Source organism: Mustela lutreola, chromosome 3 (genome assembly GCF_030435805.1).
Source record: "Mustela lutreola isolate mMusLut2 chromosome 3, mMusLut2.pri, whole genome shotgun sequence".
Classification (NCBI taxonomy): Eukaryota; Metazoa; Chordata; class Mammalia; order Carnivora; family Mustelidae; genus Mustela; species Mustela lutreola.
Genome location: NC_081292.1, coordinates 170,965,938 through 170,990,157, shown reverse-complemented (window position 1 = coordinate 170,990,157; position 24,220 = coordinate 170,965,938). Strand labels below are relative to the sequence as shown.

The following is a 24,220-nucleotide window of genomic DNA, read 5'->3' as shown; positions in this document are numbered from 1 at the left end:
TTGTTTATTTATTTGACAGAGATCACAAGTATGCAGAGAGGCAGGCAGAGACAAAGAGGAGGAAGCAGGCTCCCTGCTGAGCAGAGAGCCCGTCGTGGATCTTGATCCCAGGACCCTGAGATTATGATCCCAGGACCCTCAGCTGAAGGCAGAGGCTTAACCCACTAAGCCACCCAGGCACCCTGTATTTTAATTCTTTAATGGTTTAAATCACTATATATTTATTAAATAATCTTATTTATCATCTTTTCTCTTCTTCATTTGTACCTGTGAATTCATGTTACCATATGAAGTCATTTACTTAGCCCAGTACTGCTTCTTTCCCACTCACCTCCTTTGTACTGTTTTTGACAATCATATTAGATTTCTGTTACAAACCCAACTGTCTGTCCTATCTGTTTATTTAGACACACACACCAGTTTTATATTTGTATACACATACACTCTACACACACCACACATTTGTTTTTGTGCATTTGCTTTGTATTTTTGTTGGATTTGTATTACTTTCTGGGGTCACTTATTTTTAGCCTGAAGAACTTCCCATTAATATTTCTTGTAAGGGAGGTCTGCTAGCAACAGATTCTCTGAATTTATCTGGGAATGTCTTTATTTCACCTTTATTTTTGAAAGAGTTTTAGTGAATATAGAATTCCTTGTTGATAATTTCATTCTGTGAAGACTTTGGGTATCTTATCCCACTGCTCTCTGGCTTCCATTGTTCTGAATGAGAAGTCAGCTGTTAATTTTATGCTGATTCCCTTGTAAGAGACAATTTGTTTTTCTTCTTCCTGCTTTCAAGATTTTCTCTTTTTTGACTTTTAGCAGTTTTAAGATTATTCATTTATTTATTTATTTGACCGAGATCACAAGTAGGCGGGGGCGGGGAGGGGGGGCGTTGGGCAGGCTTCTGGCTGAGCAAAGAGCCTGATGTAGGGCTTGATCCCAGAACCCTGGGATCATGACCTAAGCGGAAGGCAGAGGCTTTAACCCAGTGAGCCACCCAGGTGCCCCAACTTTCAGCATTTTTATCATGATAATATATGTTTGTGGATCTCTGTGTTTATCATGATAACTATGGTTAGGCTTCCTGGGTGTGTAGATTAATGTTTTTAAGTAAGTATCAGCCATGGTTTCTTCATATATTTTTCTGTTCCTTTCTCTCCTCCTGGTATTTGCATTGTGCACATACTGGCACATTCAGTGAAATGTATTTCTCTTCATTATTTCTCTCTGTTTCTTAGATTGTGTAATCTCTGTTGATAATGTGAGTTTCACTAATTTCTTTCTTTGGCCAGTTTAGATATAATTTGAGCTCTCTAGTGATTTTTCGTCTTAGTTATTGGGCTTTTAAACTCCAGGATTTCCTTCTGGTCTAAAAATAATCTTTCTCTTTATTGATATTCTTCATTTGGTGTGACATTGTCATCATGCCTTCCTTTACTACTTCTTCCTTTAGTAATCATGGTTTTATTTAGTTCTCTGAACATATTTACAATCTTAGACATTTTGTTAAATCTGATACCTGGTCACTCTCATAGGTGGTTGCCAGCTTTTTTCCTGGTGTATAATCCATTCTTTGTTGTTATTTTACATGTCTCCTAATATTTTGTTGGAAACTAGAATTTTTTGATAACACATGGTAGTTACTGGTCATACATGCCCCATCATGATTTTCTTGTGACTGATTGGATTAGTTTAGTGAAGCCCCAGTGTCTCCCTACCTCCCTTACAGGGAGCCCTCTGCCGCTGCTTGCTGCTTGGCTGCAAGGCGCATCATTGGGTTTGCCCACAATCACTCTCAGATCACTGTTTTTGGCAGGACTGTTTTTGATTATCTTTTTTTTCGTGTTGCTATTAACTTCCACTAGTTGCTACCTGAATTGCTCTACTGTTCTCAGAAGTGCCCTGGAGCACAGATTGCTTCACAGACTGATCCAGTCAAATTCAGGCTTCTTTGAAGAGATAATTCCTGAAGACTGTTTTTGAGATTGGTTCTGACCTTAGAACTTCTTCCAGCTCTTTTCTTGGTTCTCTGAGACCAAGTTGGCACCTGCAGTTTACCCTCTTCTGAGGTTAATCTACCAATCTCCTAATTGCTTTTCACCCAGGCTGTACTGCTTTTAAAAGTGCCCTTTGGCTTGGACTCCTCATTGTCCATACGCTGTCACAAATAAAGTCAGTTCCTTTAGGAACCATAGTCCAATCTGTTTCTCTCACCTCCACCCCAAGGCAAAAACCTCTGAGTCACAGCTCTGGCACTGGCAACAGTGGTGTGCTTTTCTCAGTGGCACTCCTGCTTAGAAATTGAGCCCTTGAGGGAGGAGCAGTAGCCTCAGATTTTCTTGGCTTGCCTCTCCCGGTGGCATGGTGACCTTTTAAGCTAGGGCAGTGGCACCCAGGGCCCTAGTAGTCCCAGTAGTACTGTGCTCAGGGTAGTTTTCACCCCACAAGTTGGAGGCTAGGCATAAGAAGGGATCATCCCTCACTTCTCAGCAGTACTTGCCTGGAACTTAACCTTTGCAACAGGTGGCTGTAGCCAGGATGGGAAATGCTGTTGTTGTGCTCTTTGTGGGAAGCCAGCCCATTGACTGGTAGCTGACAGGGAGAGAGAGGCCTCTGTTCTTAGCTACACTGTTCTGGAGTGAAGTTTTGGTCTGGTTGAATTGGGAGTTGAGAGTAGATCTTGGTACAAGTACCACAGACTCTCAATTCTCAAAGAGTTTTAGCAGGTTTTCTTAAAGAAAAATTCTGCTTTTGCTATATTCCCTTCTGTTCATTTCCAGAGGCTTTAAGTAATTTTTTGAAAAATAATTTTCACCAGTTTCGCTGGGGAAAGGGACGTACAGAGCAGCACCTCGTGCTGTCATATTAGTATAACAGTTGTTTTTCAAAATAATAAATAGTGCTGAAAAGTAAGGTGGCAATATGATGGCAGAAAAAAATAGTAAATTTTCTTAAATCACTGAAGGATATTAGGCATTCAGGGGATACAGAATGTGCCAAACTCCCTATTTGTTTCTGACTTGGGAATGAAGTTGTTCTAAAAAGTATGATTGATAAACTGCAGTTCTTTGGGCAGTACAGGATGTTGGTTGAATTGGAAAATGTCCTGAGGCAGTATTTACGGAATGATGGGGTATTACTTTCTATGTACAAATAAGACTTAAGGAAAATGATAGCTATCTGCAGACATTTGTCTGTACCGTGAGGAAAACAGATTTGTTCTGCATTATTGCAAAGAGCAGTCCTGTGAGTCATGAGCATAGAGTACATTAAAGTATATTTTGGCATAGCAGTGGGAAAGATCTCTGAGGTGCCTGAAAAAGGAAGGAGTCATTTTCAGGGGAGAAAGGTGCATCTCTTCCTGCTGCTGACTAAGGTTCTGAAGAGGACTGGGGGTCGTTTCCTAGGGTAGTCTAGGGTGAGACATCTACTGGGCGTTTAGACAGCATTGGGAGCGCCTGGCTGAATGTCTGCGTCAGAATTAAAAAGCGTACAAATTCTCTGGCCTCACCTTTGGATCTTCTGATTCACTGAGTAAGGGGCCAACACACATATGTTTTTACAGGTCCTCCCAGGTGATGCTTCCAGGTTTGAGATCTGCTGCCTTATTTGATCTTGACATCGCCTTCCAGTGTGTCATTTCCTGTGGATAATATGAGTTCATTTATGCTTGACTTTGCCTACCTAGTCCCCAGTCTTTCTCTCTCAGCTTCCCTTCTCACCTCTCCCTCATTATAGCACGGGTGCATTTTGAGAGAAATGGACATACTGCTTATTGTATTAGCCCCCAGGTGTTAAGGATTGATGATGTTCTGTAGTGCTGAAGATAATATCAGTAGTCATTTGGTAATATCAGTGACAGTTTAAACTGTTTGTGCCCTTATCCAGTCCGCTCTGGTTTAGAGATTTCAGCTATAGAGCCATTCTTCTTTGGGCTTTGGCATTTTGTTCGATCCATGTTCGTTTATTTTTTTTTATTAAACATATTTCAAGTTGTGTTAGATTTGGGTTTGTTATTTTTGTAAGGGCCACAGGATGTTTCAGAAATCAAGTGTATCTTTTTCTGGCCGGAAAGACCAAGAGATTCCATTAGAATCATCAGACATTTGAGAACTTAAAAGTATTCAGGACCCAAATATTTATACTTTATTTTAGTCAATATTTTAAAGGGTAGAAAAAAATAGAATTTATTGATTAAAAACAGCTTAGTCCTCATGACTAGAAGCTACAGCCTGGTGAACAGTGACTCTTTTTCATTAAAGACTGATTAAAAACTATGCCTGGCATCTTCCATTAGCTCCCCACCTTGACTTTGCCTTCAGAAATCTTATCCTTCAGCCTTTCATTAGAAAGGAGCATATCCTGTCCTTTATTGCCTCCTTGGATTAAGAATTTAGTGATTCTTCTGTTTACTTCTTTCTCTTTATGTCTGTATATTGCTGTATATGTTGGTGCTGGATGTAACAAATTTGTAATCCCAAAATGGTAGATCAAATAAAAATGTATTCTGTGTATATATATATTTTTTAAATATTTTATTTATTTATTTGACAGAGAAAGAGAGAGAGATCACAAGTAGGCAGAGAGGCAGGCAGAGAGAGAGGTGGAAGCAGGATTCCTGCTGAGCAGAGAGCCTGATGCCGAGCTCTCCGCTCCGAGGATTCCAGAACCCTGAGATCATGACCTGAGCAGAAGACAGAGGCTTAACCCACTGAGCCACCCAGGCGCCCCCTATTGTGTATATTTTAAGTTCCAAAATAATCTTAGGTTTGGGAGAGTGACCAAAAAATCATTTATTTATTCATTATTTATTTATTTATTTATTAAAAAGATTTTATTTGACAGAGAGAGAGGAATCACAAGTAGGCAGAGAGGCAGGCAGAGAGAGAGAGGGAAGGAAGCAGGCTTCCTGCGGAGCAGAGAGCCCGACGCGGGCTCAATCCCAGGACTCCGGGATCATGACCTGAGCCAAAGGCAGAGGCTTTACCCCACTGAGCCACCCAGGCGCCCCTATTCATTTATTTTTTTAAAAAGATTTATTTATTTATGAGAGAGAGAGAAAGAGAGAGAGAGAGAGGTTGAACACAAGTGAGGGGAGGGGCAGAGGGAGAATGCAGACTCCCCGCTAGGCAGAGAGCCCAATGTGGGACTCTATCCCAAGACCCTGGGATCATGACCTGGGCTGAAGGCAGATGCTTAACCAACTGAGCCACCTAGGTGCCTTAAAAGTTTTATTTTATTTCTTTTAAGATTTTATTTATTTATTTGAGAGACCGTGAGAGCACGAGTGGGTAGGAGGAGCAGAGGGAGAGGGAGAAACAGGCTCCCTGTGAGCAGGGAGTCTTATGGGGGCTTGATCCCAGGACCCTGGGATTATGACCTGGGCCAAAGGCAGACGCTTAACCAACTGAGCCACCCAGGAGCCTCTAGTGACAAAAAAGTTTTAAAAACAAACTGAGAGAATTCTAAAATGCAAAGGATTGCAGGAAGAAATTTGAATGTTGTCAGCGGAGTTGAAGGAAACATGAATGTTCTGCCTGTACATAAATGTGCAGTATTTCCTCTGTTTCCTGAGCACATTTCCTCACAAGCTCTTCTGCCTTCCTTTTTTGTTAGCTTCCCTCTTCTTCCACGTGGGGCCAGCAGTCCAATACAACCGCGTGTCAGTCCCAGGCAACGCTGTCATTGGCTGAAATCCAAAAACTAGAAGAGGAACGAGAACGGCAGCTTCGAGAAGAGGTAAATTTTAAAATTCTAAAAGTAAAAGTGGTCTCATTAAACAGTCTTCCAGAATGGTTGGTGTACATTATGGGTGAGGGTTAGTAAAGATCATGGTTATCGTCAGAATTGCTGTGTATCTGAATTGGATGTTCATTATTAAACTTTTTAGCGTATAATAGGAATAACATTAAGATAAGGTAACATGAATGTTCATTTACCTTAAACATTTTGTTGTAGTTCTTGAGGAAGTAGCTCGTAAGTAAAAAAGTGTCATGGGTTTTTCAGAATTTTGGTTTTTATGCAGATATCCTTCTTATAAATTTGATTTTAGGGTGCCAAATACATTTTTTTTTCCCTAAGGATATTGGGTTTTCTGACCAGCTTTAAAAACTTAAATATGATGGAAATAAAGTCTCTCTGCTTGTAAGTCTATAACCTATTATCATTAGGATAAGAAGGATATAAAAGAGTGGACTAAAGGGGGGAAAAGGAAGAATACAGTTCTTGACAGAGAAGAAATGAATAAGTAAAATGGTTTGGTTCAGCATGCCAATAAGGTGCCATATTAATTCATCTGTCCATCTATCCATCACATACTTGCTAACACCTGCTCAATTACAGTCAGAGGATATGGCTGAGTCTAAGACAGATGAAATTCTCTGCTTTTATAAAGTGTGCCCTCGGGTTGAGGGGAGATGGATAAAAACTGCTGGTAGTGATTGATTGTCTACTTTTAGGTAGTGTGATCTGGGAAGGTCTCTTGAAAAGATTTCATGAGGTAGCAGAGTCCTGCAGAAAGTGTGTTATGTGGCTGTGAGTTGAGGCAGAGCAGTCAGTTTGTTAGAGAAGGGAAGTTGTCATTTTTGAATCTGGGTGGTGTGGTTCACTGAAGGTCATGGTTGCACAAACAGAAGGGGGAGTTGTCTGTACATATTCACCGTGTGGTGTGCTGGACCTTACCAGTGGGTGATACTGTTTCTTCACCTTAATCACCTTATTTCCCACCCTCTAAAAAGACCGCTTTCTCTGAAATCATTTCTTTTCTAAAAGATTATCAACAAGTAGATGCAGAGAAGGGTATATCTGTTCCCTTCAAGACTAAAAATTGTTCCAATATTTCAGGTGTCCGCTGTTTGAAAAACATACTAGTGGTCATGAGTTGGAATCCCGGGTCTTGTCTGGTTCATGTTTGTCAGAAGTGAATGATCACCTCAGGGTGCCTGGGTGGCTCAGTCAGTTGTGTGCCCTTAGCTCAGGTCATGATCCCAGGTTCCTGGGACAGAGCCCAGTGCAGGGCTTCCCTGCTTGGCGGGGAGTCTGCTTCTCCCTCTCCCTCTGCCTGCTGCTCCCCCTGCTGGTGCACGCCTCTCTCTCGCGCTCGCACTCTCTCTCTCTCTCTCTCTAATAAATAAATAAAATCTTTTTTAAAAAGTGAATGATCACCTCATTTGTATTTTCATTAGATTCTCTTTGAACTGTTAGATTTTTCCTACACTCTTCAAAAGGTAGAAAATGCTACTCAGTAGATATTTCTCATGTAGGGAAACCTAAAATAATTGTGTTTCATTCTTTTCCTGGAAGTACCGTTTCTATGACTGCCTAACCTGTTCAAGTCTGGATGGTCTTAGGTTGCTGCACAGCTGTTCTGTTTTCTCAAATTACTGCCATATGCATGGTGCGCTCCTGGACTGATGTTTATTTTTTTCATGCTTTCTCCTATTTTTAATCTGTGTCATTTTACTTTTTTTTTTCTTTTTACCTTTTTTGCTGGAAGCATTTCCTCAATCTTCTGTTTCAATTTTTCTATTGAACTGTAATGTATGTGATCTTACTAGAAATTTCTCTGAGTCCTTAGTTTGTTAGTGTTTCTTTGTATCGCCTCTTTTTCATTGAATTCACATCTTACCTCTCTAAAATTACTAATTTTTTAAAAAAGATTTTATTTATTTGACAGAGATCACAGGTAGGCAGAGAGGCAGGCAGAGAGAGAGGAAGGAAAGCAGGCTCCCCACTGAGCAGAGAGCCCGACGTGGGGCTCAATCCCAGGACCCTGAGATCATGACCTGTGCCGAAGGCAGAGGCTTAACTCTCTGAGCCACCCAGGCACCCCTACTTACTAATATTTTTTTTGAAAGCTAGTCACCATTTTCCCTTCTCTTGTTTCTTTTTCCAGTGAATTTCATTTTTTTAATTTGGTCTTTGGCTTTCATCTTAGAAGTTCAAGTCAAATGTTTGTTGATCCTGGGCTGTTGTTCATATATAGGATTAAAGGTTCTGTATATACAACACCTTGATGGGCTTCGCTGTAATGATTTCTGGCAGGGCTATTGCGTTGGGGAGTCCTCCCATCTTTTCACATCTGTAGGTGTATTCTTCTGTGCTGGGTGGTCAGCTTCCCCACAGAATGATCACCATTCTGGCTCAGTCTCTCTAAAGAGGGATGTTTGAGTTTCCTGTTAGGGAGAGGAAGAGATAGCTGCCCAACTGCATCGGGTTGCAAAGGCAGTCTGGGGTCTTCCTGTTACTTTTAGACTTTTCGGGCAGTTTATTCTCTCTTACCCATACTTGTAATTACGGAGTTTTCTAGATGAATCTGCCTCTTTCTGAGCTTCCTTTACTTAGGTTTCAACTTACTGGTATCCGTTGGGTATCAGTATTTGTGTGCTTTTCAGCTTTTAGGATCTATTCTATTCCTTTTGTCCTTATGGGTGTATCGTTTTTAACAGTGTGTGTGTGTGTGTGTGTGTGTGTGTGTGTGTGTGTGTGTGTATAATTTTTTCCCCCTTTCATTTTGGTAGGGCTTTAGGAAATTCATATGTATTTCATTTCTATGCCTAACCGAAAGTCCTGCTTAATTTTTAAAAAGTAATTCTGTGTTTGAACTTTTTAGTCTGATCTTTTTTTAGTCTGATCAATTTAGTTTGATCTTTTTAGAGGTACTTTTTAGTACCTCTGGCAGTTGACATCCTTATTTGCAGCAAAGTGGCTAACCCTGCAGAGTGTCTTAATTTTGTGTAGCTCTTATGTATATGCATTCCATTTACTATACCAAACAGGAGTAACTAATGCTTTTGAAAACCAGAATCTTAAGCTAGCTCCTATTGTTGTGCAACAGCAAAGGCGCCAGCAGAGGGAACTGATGAAAGCTCTCCAGCAGCAGCAGCAGCAGCAACAGCAGAAGCTCTCTGGCTGGGGGAATGTCAGCAAACCTGCAGGCACTGCGAAGTCTCTCCTGGAGATCCAGCAGGAAGAAGCTAGGCAGATGCAGAAGCAGCAGCAACAGCAGCACCAGCAACCAAACAGAGCCCGGAATAATACGGTGGGTCCATCTTCCTAAGCACTCACTATATGGATTGGTGTAAGAAGTTCTCTTTTCTGACTTTGGTGGACTCTCTTTTTCTCTTTTCAGTATTGTTAACTGAGTCATTTGTCTCTTTAACAGCATTCCAACCTGCACACCAGCATTGGGAATTCTGTTTGGGGCTCTATAAATACTGGTCCCCCTAACCAGTGGACATCTGACCTAGTCAGTAGTATCTGGAGTAATGCTGACACTAAAAACTCCAACATGGGATTCTGGGATGATGCAGTGAAAGAGGTGGGACCTAGGAATTCTACAAATAAAAATAAAAACAACGCCAGTCTCAGGTAGGGCTCAAATGATGAAACCTATGCTTCTTGGAGGGTTGGGGGACGGGGCATGTGGGGAGTGGGATATTGGGTGGGAGGAAAAGATAGTTATTTAGTTTTTGTCTATTTTCATCTATGTCTAAGCATGGGAGGTTGTAGTTTGGTGATTGTTTTCTTCCCCATGGAAACATATCTGTGCTATTACTAGGGGCTCTTTGTACTGCTGGGCACTTAGTCCATTGCCTGTCACATGGTAACTACTTAATAAATACTAGGAATAGTATATTTTTGTTGTTTTTGAACATTTCTCCAAGATACTCTCTAGATCTTAGCATTTTTCTTTATAAATTTGTATTTTTAAGTTAGCTAGACTATAGTGAGTATTATAAACACCTCTCTAATGACCTTAAACCTATTATTTTATGATAAATTAGTTACACTTCAGCTTTGTCTTTTCTTTCTTCAGTATGCAGTGTTAATGAATGAACATGGGTTTTAATGATAAATATATGAACTCAGTTCCCAGCACTGCCACTTATTAGCTGTGTGACCTGTGTGACCTTGGGCAAGAGGGAACCTCTTTGAGCCTCAGTTCCCTCATCTGTAAAATGAAGATAATGATGACTTCATGGGTGTAGTTGTACAGATTAAATGAATGCATACAAAGTAGTTAGTGAAGTGCCTGGCACATAGTAACTACTTAATAAATGGTAGTATTGTCAGATTGTTTCTTCTTGTTTGAGGGTCTAAAGTATTAAGAATAGGACTCAATAAACAACCGTCAGCTTACTGAGCATCTTTGCCAGGCACTGTGCTCTAGGCTTTTGCATACAGTATTTTTATTCCTTGTGGTAACCCAAAGAAGTATTAGTACCATTTTACAGATGAGTAAACTGAGGCTTAGCAAAATTTAAAAACTCACCAAAGGGCACATAGGAAGAATTTAATCATTTCTCTGGCAAGAAGCCCTGTCTTCACAAATGAGAATGTATTAGCTGAGACTAGATTATAAGAGGGTATTGAGCTCCCCGTCCCCAATCGAAATATTTGAAGCTTTTATTTATTTTTTAATTCGTTTTTGGACCCAAGCATTGGATAACTGACAGACAGCCATCCAGTGTTGCCAAGATGTTATCTGTTTATGGTGTTGTAGTATAATCATATAGTAACAGTTTCTGGGAATATAATATCGCCCTATTGTTTTGCTTTAGTAAATCTGTAGGTGTGTCTAACCGGCAGAATAAGAAAGTAGAAGAAGAAGAAAAGTTGCTGAAGCTCTTTCAGGGAGTAAATAAAGCCCAAGATGGATTTACCCAGTGGTGTGAACAGATGCTTCATGCCCTTAATACGGCAAATAACTTGGATGGTAAGAATTGGGGAGGGAAACCCAGCATGTGAAATGGCAGAGCAGGACCCACAAAGAGGTCGACAAATTGGAACGATGGGCCAAAAATCAGGAGGTGAAAGCTAATGGAGGTCCAATCCTAGACCTACCATAAGAACTTGACCCTTCAAATACTACTTGTGAGAAAAGTCCTGTAATATTGTGTTCAAATAGGTTCTCAGTCATTGCCAAAAAGTAAATGGTGTCTGGTGTCTCAAGCTATCTTAATAATGTTCAGGACAGAGGAGTTCATAATTCCATACAGGTCATTTTATGGGGGACGTTGCCAGCCAGGCCAAGTCCAAAGAAAGGTAACTCATGGTGGAGACAGAGGTCATCCTGGACACGAGAAGGCTGAGGTGATATGAGATCATTCCCATCCTGCCTTGGGGGCGGGTGGGAATCATGTGCCAGGGCAAGTAGACTTATTTTATGCACAATGAAACTAGGACCAGTTAGTGGAAGTGAAAAGGTTCCAGCACAATTTGAAGAAAAACTTGCTAGTTATTACTGATCACAAAGAAAATTCTCTGCCTTAGATGGAAGTGAATCCCTGCTCTGACCCCAAATATTTGAACTAGAGACTAGTAAGCTTAGTGTGGAAGATCCAGATTTCCTATAACTGATCGGCTAATTTGAATTCATCCACCTACAGTGTCTTAACTAAAATCAAGGATCTTTTCAAAATGGAATAGTAAAGGAATAGAAGAGTTCCTTTGCAGCATTATAACAATATTGTACGGTCTGAAAGAGCCAGGGGAAATATAATAAATAATAGTGAATAATGACCAGCTACCATTCATTAAGCAGCTATTTTGTGCTAGGCACTTTCCAGCAGTTAGCATATGTTACTCCAGTTCTTTAATTTTTGCGGTAACTTCATAAGATGCCTTTGCAATGTAGGTGCTATTATCCCCATTTTATAAATTAGGAAACAGAGGCTCAGATGGTTAAATAACTCATCAAGGTCACACAGCGAGCAAATTTCAGAGTCAGTATTTTAACCCATGTCTGTCTAATTCTGATACTTGTGCTTTTTCTGCTGCACCACACTGCTTGCACGTTCCACTTGATTCCTCTCTGAACATTAGCTCAGTGAAGTGAAAGTTCCTGGAGAGTGTGGCTGTATTGTTAGTATCTGTCATGGTGCCTGACACACATCATGGCACTTAATAAATATTGACTGAATTTAAGGAAAGAAAGAATGAATTTCCAGATAAGTCTTAGACAAGCAGTTGTTCTAGTCTCAACGTAACATATGGCTTTTACCAGCGTAACATTTAGTGAAACTAAACATGCGTGATACATCTTTGTTTGACTCTGTGCTACTTGAGGTAATTTGGGGCATTACAATGACAGTGCTTCCACCCCACCCCGCCCCACAGAGTAGATTAAAGAGTATTTAACACAGTAGCTGCATACCTTCCCCATTTGCATCAGTACAGTTGGCAGTAGGTGTGACAGTGTTTTAAAAACTGACACTGATTCTTTGCATGTGATATTTCATTGTTACTCTTTATGTCTTCTCCCCTCTCACATTGCAGTTCCTACTTTTGTTTCTTTCCTGAAAGAAGTAGAATCTCCTTATGAGGTCCACGATTATATTAGGGCCTATTTAGGAGATACCTCTGAGGCCAAGGAGTTTGCCAAGCAGTTCCTCGAGCGCCGTGCCAAACAGAAAGCCAGCCAGCGGCAGCAGCAGCAGCAGCAACAGCAGCAACAGCAGCAGCAGCAGCAGCAGCAGGTACGAGGCACTGGTTGGCGCTGTGCCCCTGCGAGTGAGTAGTAAGACCTCGCAGTACTGGACGGCCAAAGAAATGAAAATTAAAACAAAAGATACCATTTTTGTACATCAGATGACCGTAGCTTCTTAAAATGTGGTATATTTGATATTTTCAAATGGCAGGTCCAGAGACCTTTGTGAATTTCCCAGATAGCAAACATAATCATTCTCTGTTAGGCATACTAGTTGCATTTTCCTTGGTTTGTGTATGTGCCTCACTCAGTCATATTGCTAATTCCAACTTGTCACAGACCCATACATTTTTTTGAAAAGTTAACACCTACAGCTGAATTAGTGAATACTGAACTATTGCTCCAGGGAAAACACCCAATTAGATTTCTGGAACCTCTGATCACAACATTTTTGTCAGCTGGTCAATATATTACTTTGTTTTATTCGTGTTTCTCTTTAAGATGCCTTATTTAATATATTGTTGATTCCTTAACATTGAACTCATGGCCAGCAGCACTAGAGCCGACCCCTGAGTGAAGCTTATCTAGCATATGCATTTTCTCCCTAAGGCATGTTACAACCTTTTTGGAACACCAGACAACACTTAATACTTGGGAACCATTTTATTTTTTAGATTTTGTTTATTTATTAGAGCTTACGCATGAGAGAGAGAGAGAGAGCAGGGTGAGGCAGAGGGAGAAGCAGACCCCACTCTGAGCAGGGAGCCCAACTCAATGCTTGATCCCAGGACCCTGAGATCATGACCTGAGCCAAAAACAGATGCTTAACTTACCGAGCCACCCAGGCGCCCTTCTTGGGGGCTATTTTAAACAGTGACAACACGAACAAGCATAAAATGTGAACATCAGGACACTATGGAGACTGAAAAAGATGCTCCTTTACTGTATGAGAACTGAGACAAGAAGGCAGAATACTCCCCTGTTCCACCTCAGCTGAGAATGTGTTCCTTAGGCAACTCACATTTTAGCAGCTCGGTGTTCAGGAAAGCCATAAATGTTTCACAAGTTTTGATTTTGGGGTTACATGTAAATTATAGCCAGTAAGTGAATTTGCATATATGGAATTGTGAATAATGAGGATCAGTTATACAAGTTTTCTGAAGGATGAAGTGGCAAGGCACACAAAGAGCTTAAGATGATTTATATCCTTTAGTTCTATAATTCTGCTAGAGATAATTTTTGTTATATCAGTCAGTTCTGAGGATATAAAAGATACAGCCAAGTACATGGCATTTAAAATCCATTTGGGAAGATGGACTAATAGGGATTAAGTGAAAGATGTCAATAGAAACAGCACTAGGAAAAATAAAGAATCAGAAGGGAAGACATTGTATAGTAATATAGAAACTTCTTTACGTTTGTGAAATGACTGCCCCGTGTGCTGGGAAATTGGAAGTTGGGGCCCACTGTGAATGCACATGCACATGTAGCCAGCCTTGTCCTTCCACAGTGCTTTCTCTATTCTTCCTCCTCATCCCCCACTGCCACTACCTGTGCCTTCAACCAACTCATTGAATCGGATCTCAGTTTAAAATGAATTGCTCTAATAAGAGCAGCCGGTAAGTGTGAATGTCTGGTAGACTGTTTCATAGTTGGAACAGTTGGTAGAAAGTGTATGGATATTTAGGGACCAGATCTCTTCTAGGATTGCCAACAGGAATAAAGTACATATTGTGATTTTGTTTGGTAACATGCTACCAGCTAGTCTGCATCCTGTTCTTTCTGTCGGGGGGCTCAGAGACAGAGGAACCATATGCTTTGGTAGGTGAGGGGTGTGGATTGTTGGAGTACAGAGGTCTGTTTGTGATTATTTGCTGTATATCTAATTTCCTAGTGGATGGTATGGACTCTCTGTATACCAGAGAGGGTTTGTTTTTTTTTTTTTTTTAAAGATTTTATTTATTTATTTGACAGAGATCACAATCAGGCAGAGAGGCAGACGGAAAGAGAGAGGACGAAGCAGGCTCCCTGCCGAGCAGAGAGCCTGATGCGGGGCTTGGTCCCAGGATCCTGGGACTGTGACCTGAGCCAAAGGCAGAGGTCTTAACCCATTGAACCACCCAGGCGCCCCTACCAGAGAGGTTTTGACAGCTGTGTCGCCGCTGGGATGAAAACCTGGAGCTACCAGGATGGGCCTTTTGGAGGCCCAGAGCTTAAATGTGATATCTGAATCTAAATGAAGGGAAAGGGTAACTCAGGGGACTCTTCATGGTTTCGTTATTACCAGAATCCATGGTGGGATCTTCTGTTTTTAATCTCATACTTGGTAAGGTGACAGCCAATCAGTCATTTTCTTAGAGTGCGCCACACTTGCATCCTCTGTGTAACCTCAGTTGTAACATCTTATCTCACAGGACTCTGTGTGGGGAATGAACCACAGTGCACTCCATTCAGTATTTCAGACCAATCAAAGCAACAACCAACAATCCAATTTTGAGGCTGTACAAAGTGGCAAGAAGAAGAAAAAACAGAAGATGGTCCGAGCAGATCCCAGTTTATTAGGTGAGCAAAGCCTAAAGTCTCAGCTGGGTGTTCGAGGGGAGCAGGTTATAGCAGTATTATATGTGAGTCTCCTAGTGGAATGTTTATGATAAAGGGAAATATTTCTTATACAAAATTAATTTTTAAAACCATTTAAATAAGTAATATTTACTGGGCACATCAGTGCAAGAGCGATGCTGCATATGCTGTAGGGAACAAGAAAAGTAATGACTTAAATTGTGTGGCACTTTAAACTTTGAAGAATTGTTTCAGATACAATACAAATTTCCCTAGAAGGCCTTTCAGTTTAATTGGAAAATAATGCTAATGGAGAAAAGGAAAAGTTGTAAAAATTTAAATGCTGATTTGTATAGAAACTGACTATAAATCCAGTCAGGTATTCAAACCACTAATACTTGCTGATATCCATTATATATGTGTATATATACTTATGATTTTCAGAGTCACTCTGCATTATGAGATCATGTTTCAGTTTACCAAAGAGTAAACCAAAGCCCCGAGGGTTTAGAACATTTTCCAAAGTTTCCAACACAGCTGTTCAGCAGTGGGGCTGGGATTTCAGAGGAGGCCTGTTTTCTTTCCACTCTTCTGTTAGCCATAACTATTCTCGTCTAGCATTGAGAACCAGAGTCTTCACACAAGACAGCTTCATGGAAATGGTGACACCAGAATTGGGGCTTTGAAAGACTGGTGGGAAGGACCGACAGTGGTATTTCTGGAATAATAAACAGTCTAGGCAAAGCAGTTGCAGGCTGTTTGTGTTTCTTCAATTGGCCTAACAGCCTCACAGACAATGATGAAATTAAAATGATTCTCTGTTTATGAATGTAAAGTAGAGTATTAATAACCATGCTGTCTGGAGTAGAATGATTATATTGGCGAAGACAGCAGGTTGGGATGTTGGCCCAGGCAGGAGGCAGAGTGGTTAGGAGGCTGAAGTATAGACCAGGTAAAAGATCCTAGTGGCCTGGAGAACAGGGATTTGGGCAGTAGAGATGGAGAGGAGTTAGATGGGGTTCAGAAACTTAGGGGACTGAATTGGCAGGGCAAGGGGAATGGAACGGTTTGGACAGCAAGATGGGTGGTGTTTCCATTTGCTTAAAGGATGAGCCCTGGAAAGTGGAACAGGCTTATGGGGTGATGATACGGAGTTGAGGTGAGGTGGGTGGGTCAGTGTGAAATGCCTATGAAACTTCAAGTGGAGATACCCTCGTGAAAGAGGAGAGCGCACACGCACAGCAAGAGGGGGATTGCCATCCTGCCCTGCCCTCAGGAGGGTCCCTGCTTTCCCTCCTGGGTTTTTGTACTCTGGAGAAAACAAAGTGTCCGTAATAGAAACCTAACTTTGGGGGCACCTGGATGGCTCAGTCATTAGGCATCTGCTCAGGGTCCTGGGATCGAGCCCTGCATCAGGCTTCCTTGCTCAGCAGGGAGCCTGTTTCTGCCTCTCCCACTCCCCCAGTTTGTGTTCCCTCTCTCACTGTCTCTCTGTCTGTCAAATAAATAAATCTTAAAAACAAACAAACAAAAACCTAACTTTGGGGATTGCCCTTTGGAACTGAGGCCTGAAAGCTGGCTTAGGTACAGAGAACAATCTGGTGAAATTCTATTTTCTTCTGCCTCAGAATTGTACTTTATTTATTTATTTGTTTATTTTGCCTGTCTCTGAAATTTCTGTTAAGAGTAGATGAAACAGTCTAACATTTTACCCAGTTTTGACAGAAGTGGATGACTATAGATTTACAAGTGTCCCTGAAATTCTGGGTGTGGGTTCTAGACAAGAAGCCCTTGTTGCTCTTCAGCTGTGACACTAGAAGGGTAGGCTGTCACTGAAAGTGAGGTGTGAAGCTTTTTGAATTAAATATTCAATCTGACTCTACCCCTATTGCAGACACCAGAAAGAAAGGAACACTCTTCAGGGGGCATCTGGGTGGCTCAGTCCTTGGGTGTCTGCCTTAGGCTCAGATCATGATCCCAGCATCCTGGGATCGAGCCCTACATCCAGCTCCCTGCTCAGCCGGAAGCCTGCTTCTCCCTTTCTCACTTGCCCTGCTTGTGTTCCCTCTTTCGCTGTGTCTCTATGAAATAAATAAATAAAATCTTAAAAAATAAATAAAAAGAAAACACTCTTCAGGGAAATGAGAACTTATTTTAGGAATAGAGTTTAAGGAATTTATATATGTTGAAGGAGCAGAAAAAATGCATATATGGGAAAAGGGAGTAAAAGTTCATCAGTGTTTAGAAAGCTCTCTTATGTAAGTGTGGACTTTTTAATGAAAATTTCTACTCAGCTAAATCTCTCTCTGAAAATTCCTCTGATAATTACTAGCCTTTTTTTTTTTTTTCTTTTTAAAGATTTTATTTATTTGACAGAGATCACAAGTAGGCAGAGAGGCAGGCAGAGAGAGAGGGAAGCAGGCTCCCTGCTGAGCAGAAAGCCCAATGCAGGCCTCAATCCCAGGACCCTGAGATCATGACCTGAGCCGAAGACAGAGGTTTTAACGCACTGAGCCACCCAGGCGCCCCTGATAATTACTAACTTCTGCCCTTTACCTACTCATTTCCACTTATTACTATTTTTAATTGATTTACAGATTGAGAAAAATTAGTAAATGCCCATCAGTCACAGTTCACCGTGCACAGAATGAGACAGTTCTAATTTGATCCAAAAGCATCCAATTGAGAAAGGTAGTCACTGATCAAGGGAGAACTTTGCGTCTAGAACAGACCATCAGAGAGGCCCAGGCATGTTATAATGATCCATTACCTCCATTGTGCTGTGTCTTCTGTAGTTTTTAGAGCTACGAGGTGCCCTTGTGAACCAGTATCTGTTACTTGGATATGATAATAATCCACACACAATGGCATTTTCCCCAGTCATACTTTACAGTCTCTCAACCTTAAGAAATCATGCAAGTGAGTTGTAGTCAGTTCTGATCCTAGCAGAAAGTAGTCTTTAGAGCCAGGCAGAGTGGGCTTAAATCCTCCTTTGTAATGCTTTGGACTTTGTGGTATCCCAGAGCTTTCCCTTCTGTCAGATGTGGAGTAGATGTGCCTACCTTTCTGGGTTTTATGACCCGTCAGTGAGACTGTGTCTGCTTAAAGACTTAGCCCAGTAAGCAACATACTGTAGTCATGAACAAGTACCTTTTTTTCCCTTTTTTGGCCCCAGGCTGCTGGTTTTTTCCTGTTTTTCCATGATTAAAATTAAATTGTATGTGTGTGTGTGTTTAAGGTTTTATTTATTTGCGAGAGCATGAGCAGAGGACGAGGGAGAAGCAGATTCTGCTGAGCAGGGAGCCTGGGACTCAGTCCCAGGATCCTGGGTTCATGACCTGAGCAGAAGGCAGATTCTTAACCAGCTTAGCCACCCAGGTGCCCCGTGTGTGTGTGTTTATTACATTTCTGCTTTTATCACATATAGCTTGTTTTTATCATAGTTCATCTATTCCTGAGATACATGTGAAGTCAAAACCCTGCTTCAGAAGAGTAATAGCTCATTTCATAGGCTGTTTGGTCTTTAAGGGTTTTTTTTGGTTTGGGGTTTTTTTTTTTAATATGTGTTTTTTTTTTTTTTTTAAATTTTATTTATTTATTTGTCAGAGAGAGAGAGAGAGCGAGCACAGGCAGACAGAGTGGCAGAGGGAGAAGCAGGCTCCCTGCAGAACAAGGAGCCTGATGTGGGACTCAATCCCAGGACGCTGGGATCATGACCTGAGCAGGAGGCAGCCGCTTAACGAACTGAGCCACCCAGGCGTCCTGGTCTTTAAGTTTTAATACTTAGCTAATTAAATTGTTATTTACAAATAGGGACACTAAGCCTTTTGTTATTTTCGAGGGAAAAGGTCTTGTGGGTTGTGGCAGTGCTGTTGATGGGCAGAGCTGAGGCTGGGGTTTGGAGCCCTGGCCTCTCCTCGCCTGAAGCCTTGTAAGCAGCTTGAACCACAGCTTCCTTGGTTAATAAATAGTCATGTTTATGTTTTCAAATCATGATATTTTGAGTCAAGAATATAATATAATTAAGCTATTTTTATTATGTAAGACTTTTTTTTATTATTGGTACATTTAAAATGTGTCTTTGTTTGAAAACTTGAACATTAAAGAACAAATAGAGGGGACAGAACACAAGTAACGCTAACTGCTTTTAGACAGGAGAGCTTTGCCTGTTTACTTTTTTGATATTCAAATAGCAGTTAAAACAGTTTGAGATTTTGTTCAGGGTGGGTGAACTGAAAGCTCTTTTTCCTCATTCCAAGGAAGCCCTATTAATACTGTTTGTTTTTTTTTTTAAGATTTTATTTATTTATTTGACTGAGAGAGATCACAAGTAGGCAGAGAGGCAGGCAGAGAGGGGGAAGCAGGCTCCCTGCTGAGTAGAGAGCCCGATGTGGGGCTCGATCCCAAGACTCTGGGATTGTGACCTGAGCCGAAAGCAGAGGCTTTAACCCACAGAGCCACCCAGGTGCCCCCTGTTAATACTATTTATCAATCTTTGATTGTGGAGTTAATAGAAAAATTGCATACACGGGGCTGATGGGATTAGGTTTTCAGAACGTTAGTAGTGTTTGTGACTACTGCTCTTGCCTTCAGTGGGGATGCTGAACCTGCTTTCTCTAAACTAGATTCCATTTTGGTTTATCAGTATGGCTAACTGAAATCCTTTCCTTTTGCAAGCCTACTTACAATAGGTTGAATTGAACAAAGTACTTGAATCTTTTTGTGTGGTCTACCCTGTGAGAAAACATCTGAGGGCTGTGAGGATCTTCCATGAAGCCTTCTGCCCTCGAATAGCAAAAGCTTTTGGCTGAAACTTTGAAAAGGTTTTTAACCTCGGGGGGTGGGGTGGGGAGGTAGTCCCAGTAGTGAGGGGGACTGAAGTAGTGTTACTTCCACTTAGATTTCACAGTCATCTGGTCAGGTAGTTGCAGAGTATTTGGTATGTGTTATTCCTCCCCTCGCCTGTCCCCATCTCTGTTAAGATTCACCTCCCGAATGAACGTTCCCCACTAGCCAGCCTCACTTGGCCTTAACATGTGCTCACAGCCCAGATTCTTCTCAGGAATCTCTAACGTACTAGTTTGGAATTCTTTTTTTCCCCTCCATTCTTAAATTATACCAGAACCCTAAGAAATAAATAAAAACAAAGAATCTCTCTTTAGAAGAGCAGAATACTGCTCTTTGACCTTTATCCATCCTTCCTTCCTTTTTTTAGTGTATCTGTGGTATGCTAAAACATGAGAGACTTCTCTTCCAGCCCAGTGTCCGGAATTGGAGCCCCATGGTTGTCTGGATGTGGTCACTTATTGCCAATTTTTCCCTGCAGGGTTTTCAGTCAATGCTTCATCAGAGCGACTCAATATGGGTGAAATCGAGACTTTGGATGACTACTGAGCACCTGCCAGTGGACTGGCCTTCCTTCTCCTCTCTGCTGACCATGGATTCTCCACCTTTGGACACAACACTTACTCACCATTTACTCTTTATCACTCTGCAACAAATCACAGAACCGATCATCTCAGGCTTTTTCTTCTAGCCCTTTGTGTCCAAGATTCTTTAAACTGTTTTTGTTGGTGAGCATCTCAGACTGTAGATAAGTGGACCGGACCCTGTGTCTTGGGGGTGGCAGTTGGGATTACTCCCCAACAAGGCTGATTTTGGGCAGCATCTGTTTACTGTGCCGTGATTTCATCTACTGTGTCCCAGAAAGTATGTTGGGATCTGCCAATAGCTATTTACTTTCTTATGTCACTTTTTCCCCTTCTATGTTGTTGTTCTTTTTAACCCCCCATAAGGGTAAGGGGTCTAACTGGTGCAATCATGAAGAGAGTTAATGGTAACAGACATTGGCCAGCAATACCATGCCATGGACTGTGACTTGAGTATCCAACAAGACAGTCAGAGCGCCCCCAGTCTGACAGCTGCATTGCCACTACTAACTTTGGGATTGCATCAAAGAGGCCCTGAGTGGGGTGGAGTTTAGATTGGATTGGTTTGATGTTGCACACCCCTCACCTGTTCTTTCTGAGCATCCTTTCAGAGAAAGGATTCATTTTTTTCATTAGATAGTGACTTCCAAGCAAGCTGACTTCTCCCCTGGCATTCTCCAACCTTATTGGACAAAGGAAACCCTATGGCCTGGGAGAAGGACTTACTCTTTAATTTTTCCTTTCTTACAAAAACTGATTTTTCCCATAAATATTTTTACTTCAGAGGACTAGGACCAGTTTGTTTTGGGCCTTTCTGCTGAAAATTTGTCTCGTTTAAGAGGCAGCTAGGATCTTTACCATATGTATGAATTTGTATAATTTCATTTTGGATAGGGATAAACTTTTGCTTCTGATAAAAGCCCGGAATTTCATCTGGTTCTTCAGAGCATTGCGTGTGTGTCTTGCTGTGACCCCAAAAGGTTTTGTTTAAAGATTCTAGAATGGCAAGTTGCTTGCCTTTTCTGAAAAGAAAAACATACAAAACCTAACCATCTTTAAGACCTTCATCCATGGAAACCACTACACAGGAGAATGCAGTGGGATGGAGGGGATGGGAGAGAATGGGGGAGAGAAGCCTGGTTCTGGCTTCTGATCATGGCCTCCTAATACCCCTTCACTTCAGTCATAAATGTATTCAAGCCCTATTTATAAACCAGTACTCTTCCTGCCTCCCCCAACCCCCGCAGAACATCACCTGGAATTGCCAATCACACTTTGGTCTGGAGCCATTGGACCATCCGTCCCTGTGTGAGAAGTGCTGTGGTTCGGGTGGCTCCTGGTAGAGCACCTTTCCTTTCTGTCATCATTGCCTGAAGAAGGCTGGAGTTGCTCTGAGAGCATTTTGGTTTTGGCTGATTATATTTGGTTTCTATTTTTATTCTTTTGGATCTCCATTCTCCCTATCCCTTCTTGCCTCCCTCCCTCCCAGACATGTACAATAACTATACAGAGACTGCTACAAACTTGTATATAGTTTTTGGATCAAATAGCATGAGGAGATGGGGAACCATTAAAAGTTGGGACTCCTGCTCTCCTTTGCTTTGTAAATTCAAAAGTGGGGGGTGGGGAAAGAGGGATAGTTAAAATGTTTACAAAACTTTAAGCTCCCTCGGAACTTTTGCCAGTGTGGAGGAAAATAAAAAAGAACTTAAATAAAACATGGTGGTATTCTGTCTGAGCACCTCTTGTAGCTTTTATCAAGGCTGAAGTCTTGCACTAAGCCATTATCTTGGCACCTTGAAGACGCTCCCAATACGTGAGCGCCCGAGACATGGAGGCAGCCATGGCTTTTCCTGCCAGGCTATGGAACACTGGCTGGCTCTGTATTTAGGACTGTAGAGATCAAGATAAACACAGGTAAGTTTGAACAAATGTCTTTATTCCTTCCACTGTCCCTGTCTGCTGATTCGTGGATGGTCTTCTGCCCTCATACCACAGACGCATCCTCTGAATGTGCCTGTCAGAGCCTGCCCACACCTTCCAAACTAGACTCCACTGTGTGCTTGTTCAGGGAAAATAAAAATAAATTAAAAATTAAAGGACAAACATTTGGGGGTGGGGTAGGTGGATTTGGGGTAGCAAAGTCATTTTTATCACGGAACATTCCATTTACTTAACCAGGAAACTTGCTTCAACTTGAGGAATTTCCCACTTAGTGGAAAGAAACCACTGTTCCCTAGGAATGTTCCTCTGTCTCAGTTCTGCTCTTTTTCACACTCCCTTCTCTCCACTGACTTCCAACTACCACGTTATATCCCTTTCTATAAATTTAACTTACAAATTAACTTCTTCTGAGTTTATATATATATATATTTCTTTTCTTTTCTTTCTTTTTTTTTTTAAGATTTTATTTATTTATTTGACAGAGATCACGAGTAGGCAGAGAAGCAGGCAGAGAGAGAGGAGAAAGCAGGCTCCCTGCTGAGCAGAAAGCCCAATGCGGGGCTTGATCCCAGGACTCTGGGATCATGACCTGAGCTGAAGGCAGAGGCTTTAACCCACTGAGCCACCCAGGCACCCCTTCTTTTCTTTTTTTTAAGATTTCATTTGAGAGAGAGCATGAGAGAGGAGAAGGTCAGAAGGAGAAGTAGACTCCCTATGGAGTTGGGAGCCTGAGACGGGGCTCGATCCTCGGATTCTGGGATCCTGACCTGAGCCAAAGGCAGTCACTTAACCAACTGAGCCACCTAGGCACCCTTTTTCTGAGTTTCGAAGTATTTCTTTTGTACATAGTTTGTTTTTACTTACTTTAATTTGGAGGCTTAAAAACATACCCAGACAAGATAGTTTTATTATGGAGACTTTCCCCTAGATAGTTGGTATTCTGGTTACTGTTGCTGCCTAACAAATTACTCCATACTTACTTAAAACAACCCTTCCATTTTGTTGGTAGTTTTAGGAGTCATGATTTTGGGGAAGGGCTCATCTGGACAGTTCTCCTGTGGGGCCGCCTCTTATTGTGGTCAGATGTCAGCTGGGCTTCAGTCTTGGGAAGGTTCGATAAGGTTGGCTGGCCAAGATTGATCACTCGTGACTGGCAGCTGATTCTGGCTGATTTCTGGCTGTTGGCTAGGAGCTCAGTTGAGTTCATGGTCATGGGTCCTCTTCACGAAATTTTCAGAGTAGGTGGGCTGCTTGGCTGGCAGGTGGCTCCCCACCAGAGGAGAACCAAGCAGAGTTTGTATCTGTGACCTGAACTCAGAGGTTACATAGTGTCACTTCTGTGGTACTTTTATTCTGTCAAAGTCCCCACACACCCACTGAGACTCAGGAGGCTGGGAACATGGGACCCTCTCCTTGATGGAAGAAATAAGGTCACATTGTAGGAAGAGCATGTGGGGTGGGAGATGTTGTTGCCACTTAGGGTAATTATCTGCATAAGATGAATCTGTGCCATATACATCAAGGAACTTTAACTCTTCATTGGCTCTAAATTGAGGGATCATTTTTTTTTTTAAAGATTTTATTTATTTATTTGACAGAGAGAGATCACAAGTGGGCAGAGAGGCAGGCAGAGAGAGAGAGAGGAGGAAACAGGCTCCCTGCTGAGCAGAGAGCCCGATGCGGGACTCGATCCCAGGACCCTGAGATCATGACCCGAGCCGAAGGCAGCGGCTTAACCCACTGAGCCACCCAGGCGCCCCGAGGGATCATTTTTTAATTTCAGGATAGTAGTACCTCTGGCTTTATCTTCATTATTTCTTTCCTAGGCAATCATTTTATAAATATGTAATGT

At 41.7% G+C, this 24,220-nt stretch overlaps 1 protein-coding gene across 4 annotated transcripts in view; it reads left to right on the top strand.

Moving 5' to 3' along the window:
* The window catches only part of GIGYF2 (GRB10 interacting GYF protein 2), a 150,315-nt gene extending 128,153 nt beyond the window's left edge, over positions 1–22,162 (top strand). For all 4 annotated transcript variants that reach the window (XM_059167700.1, XM_059167699.1, XM_059167696.1 and 1 more), the window contains 7 exons: positions 5,623–5,745; positions 8,843–9,046; positions 9,170–9,375; positions 10,569–10,723; positions 12,286–12,485; positions 14,851–14,998; positions 20,322–22,162. In XM_059167700.1, coding sequence (XP_059023683.1) covers positions 5,623–5,745; positions 8,843–9,046; positions 9,170–9,375; positions 10,569–10,723; positions 12,286–12,485; positions 14,851–14,998; positions 20,322–20,389 — 1,104 coding nt within the window. In that variant the 3' untranslated portion in view covers positions 20,390–22,162. The remainder of the gene's footprint in view (positions 1–5,622; positions 5,746–8,842; positions 9,047–9,169; positions 9,376–10,568; positions 10,724–12,285; positions 12,486–14,850; positions 14,999–20,321) is intronic.
* The last annotated feature ends 2,058 nt before the right edge of the window (positions 22,163–24,220 follow it).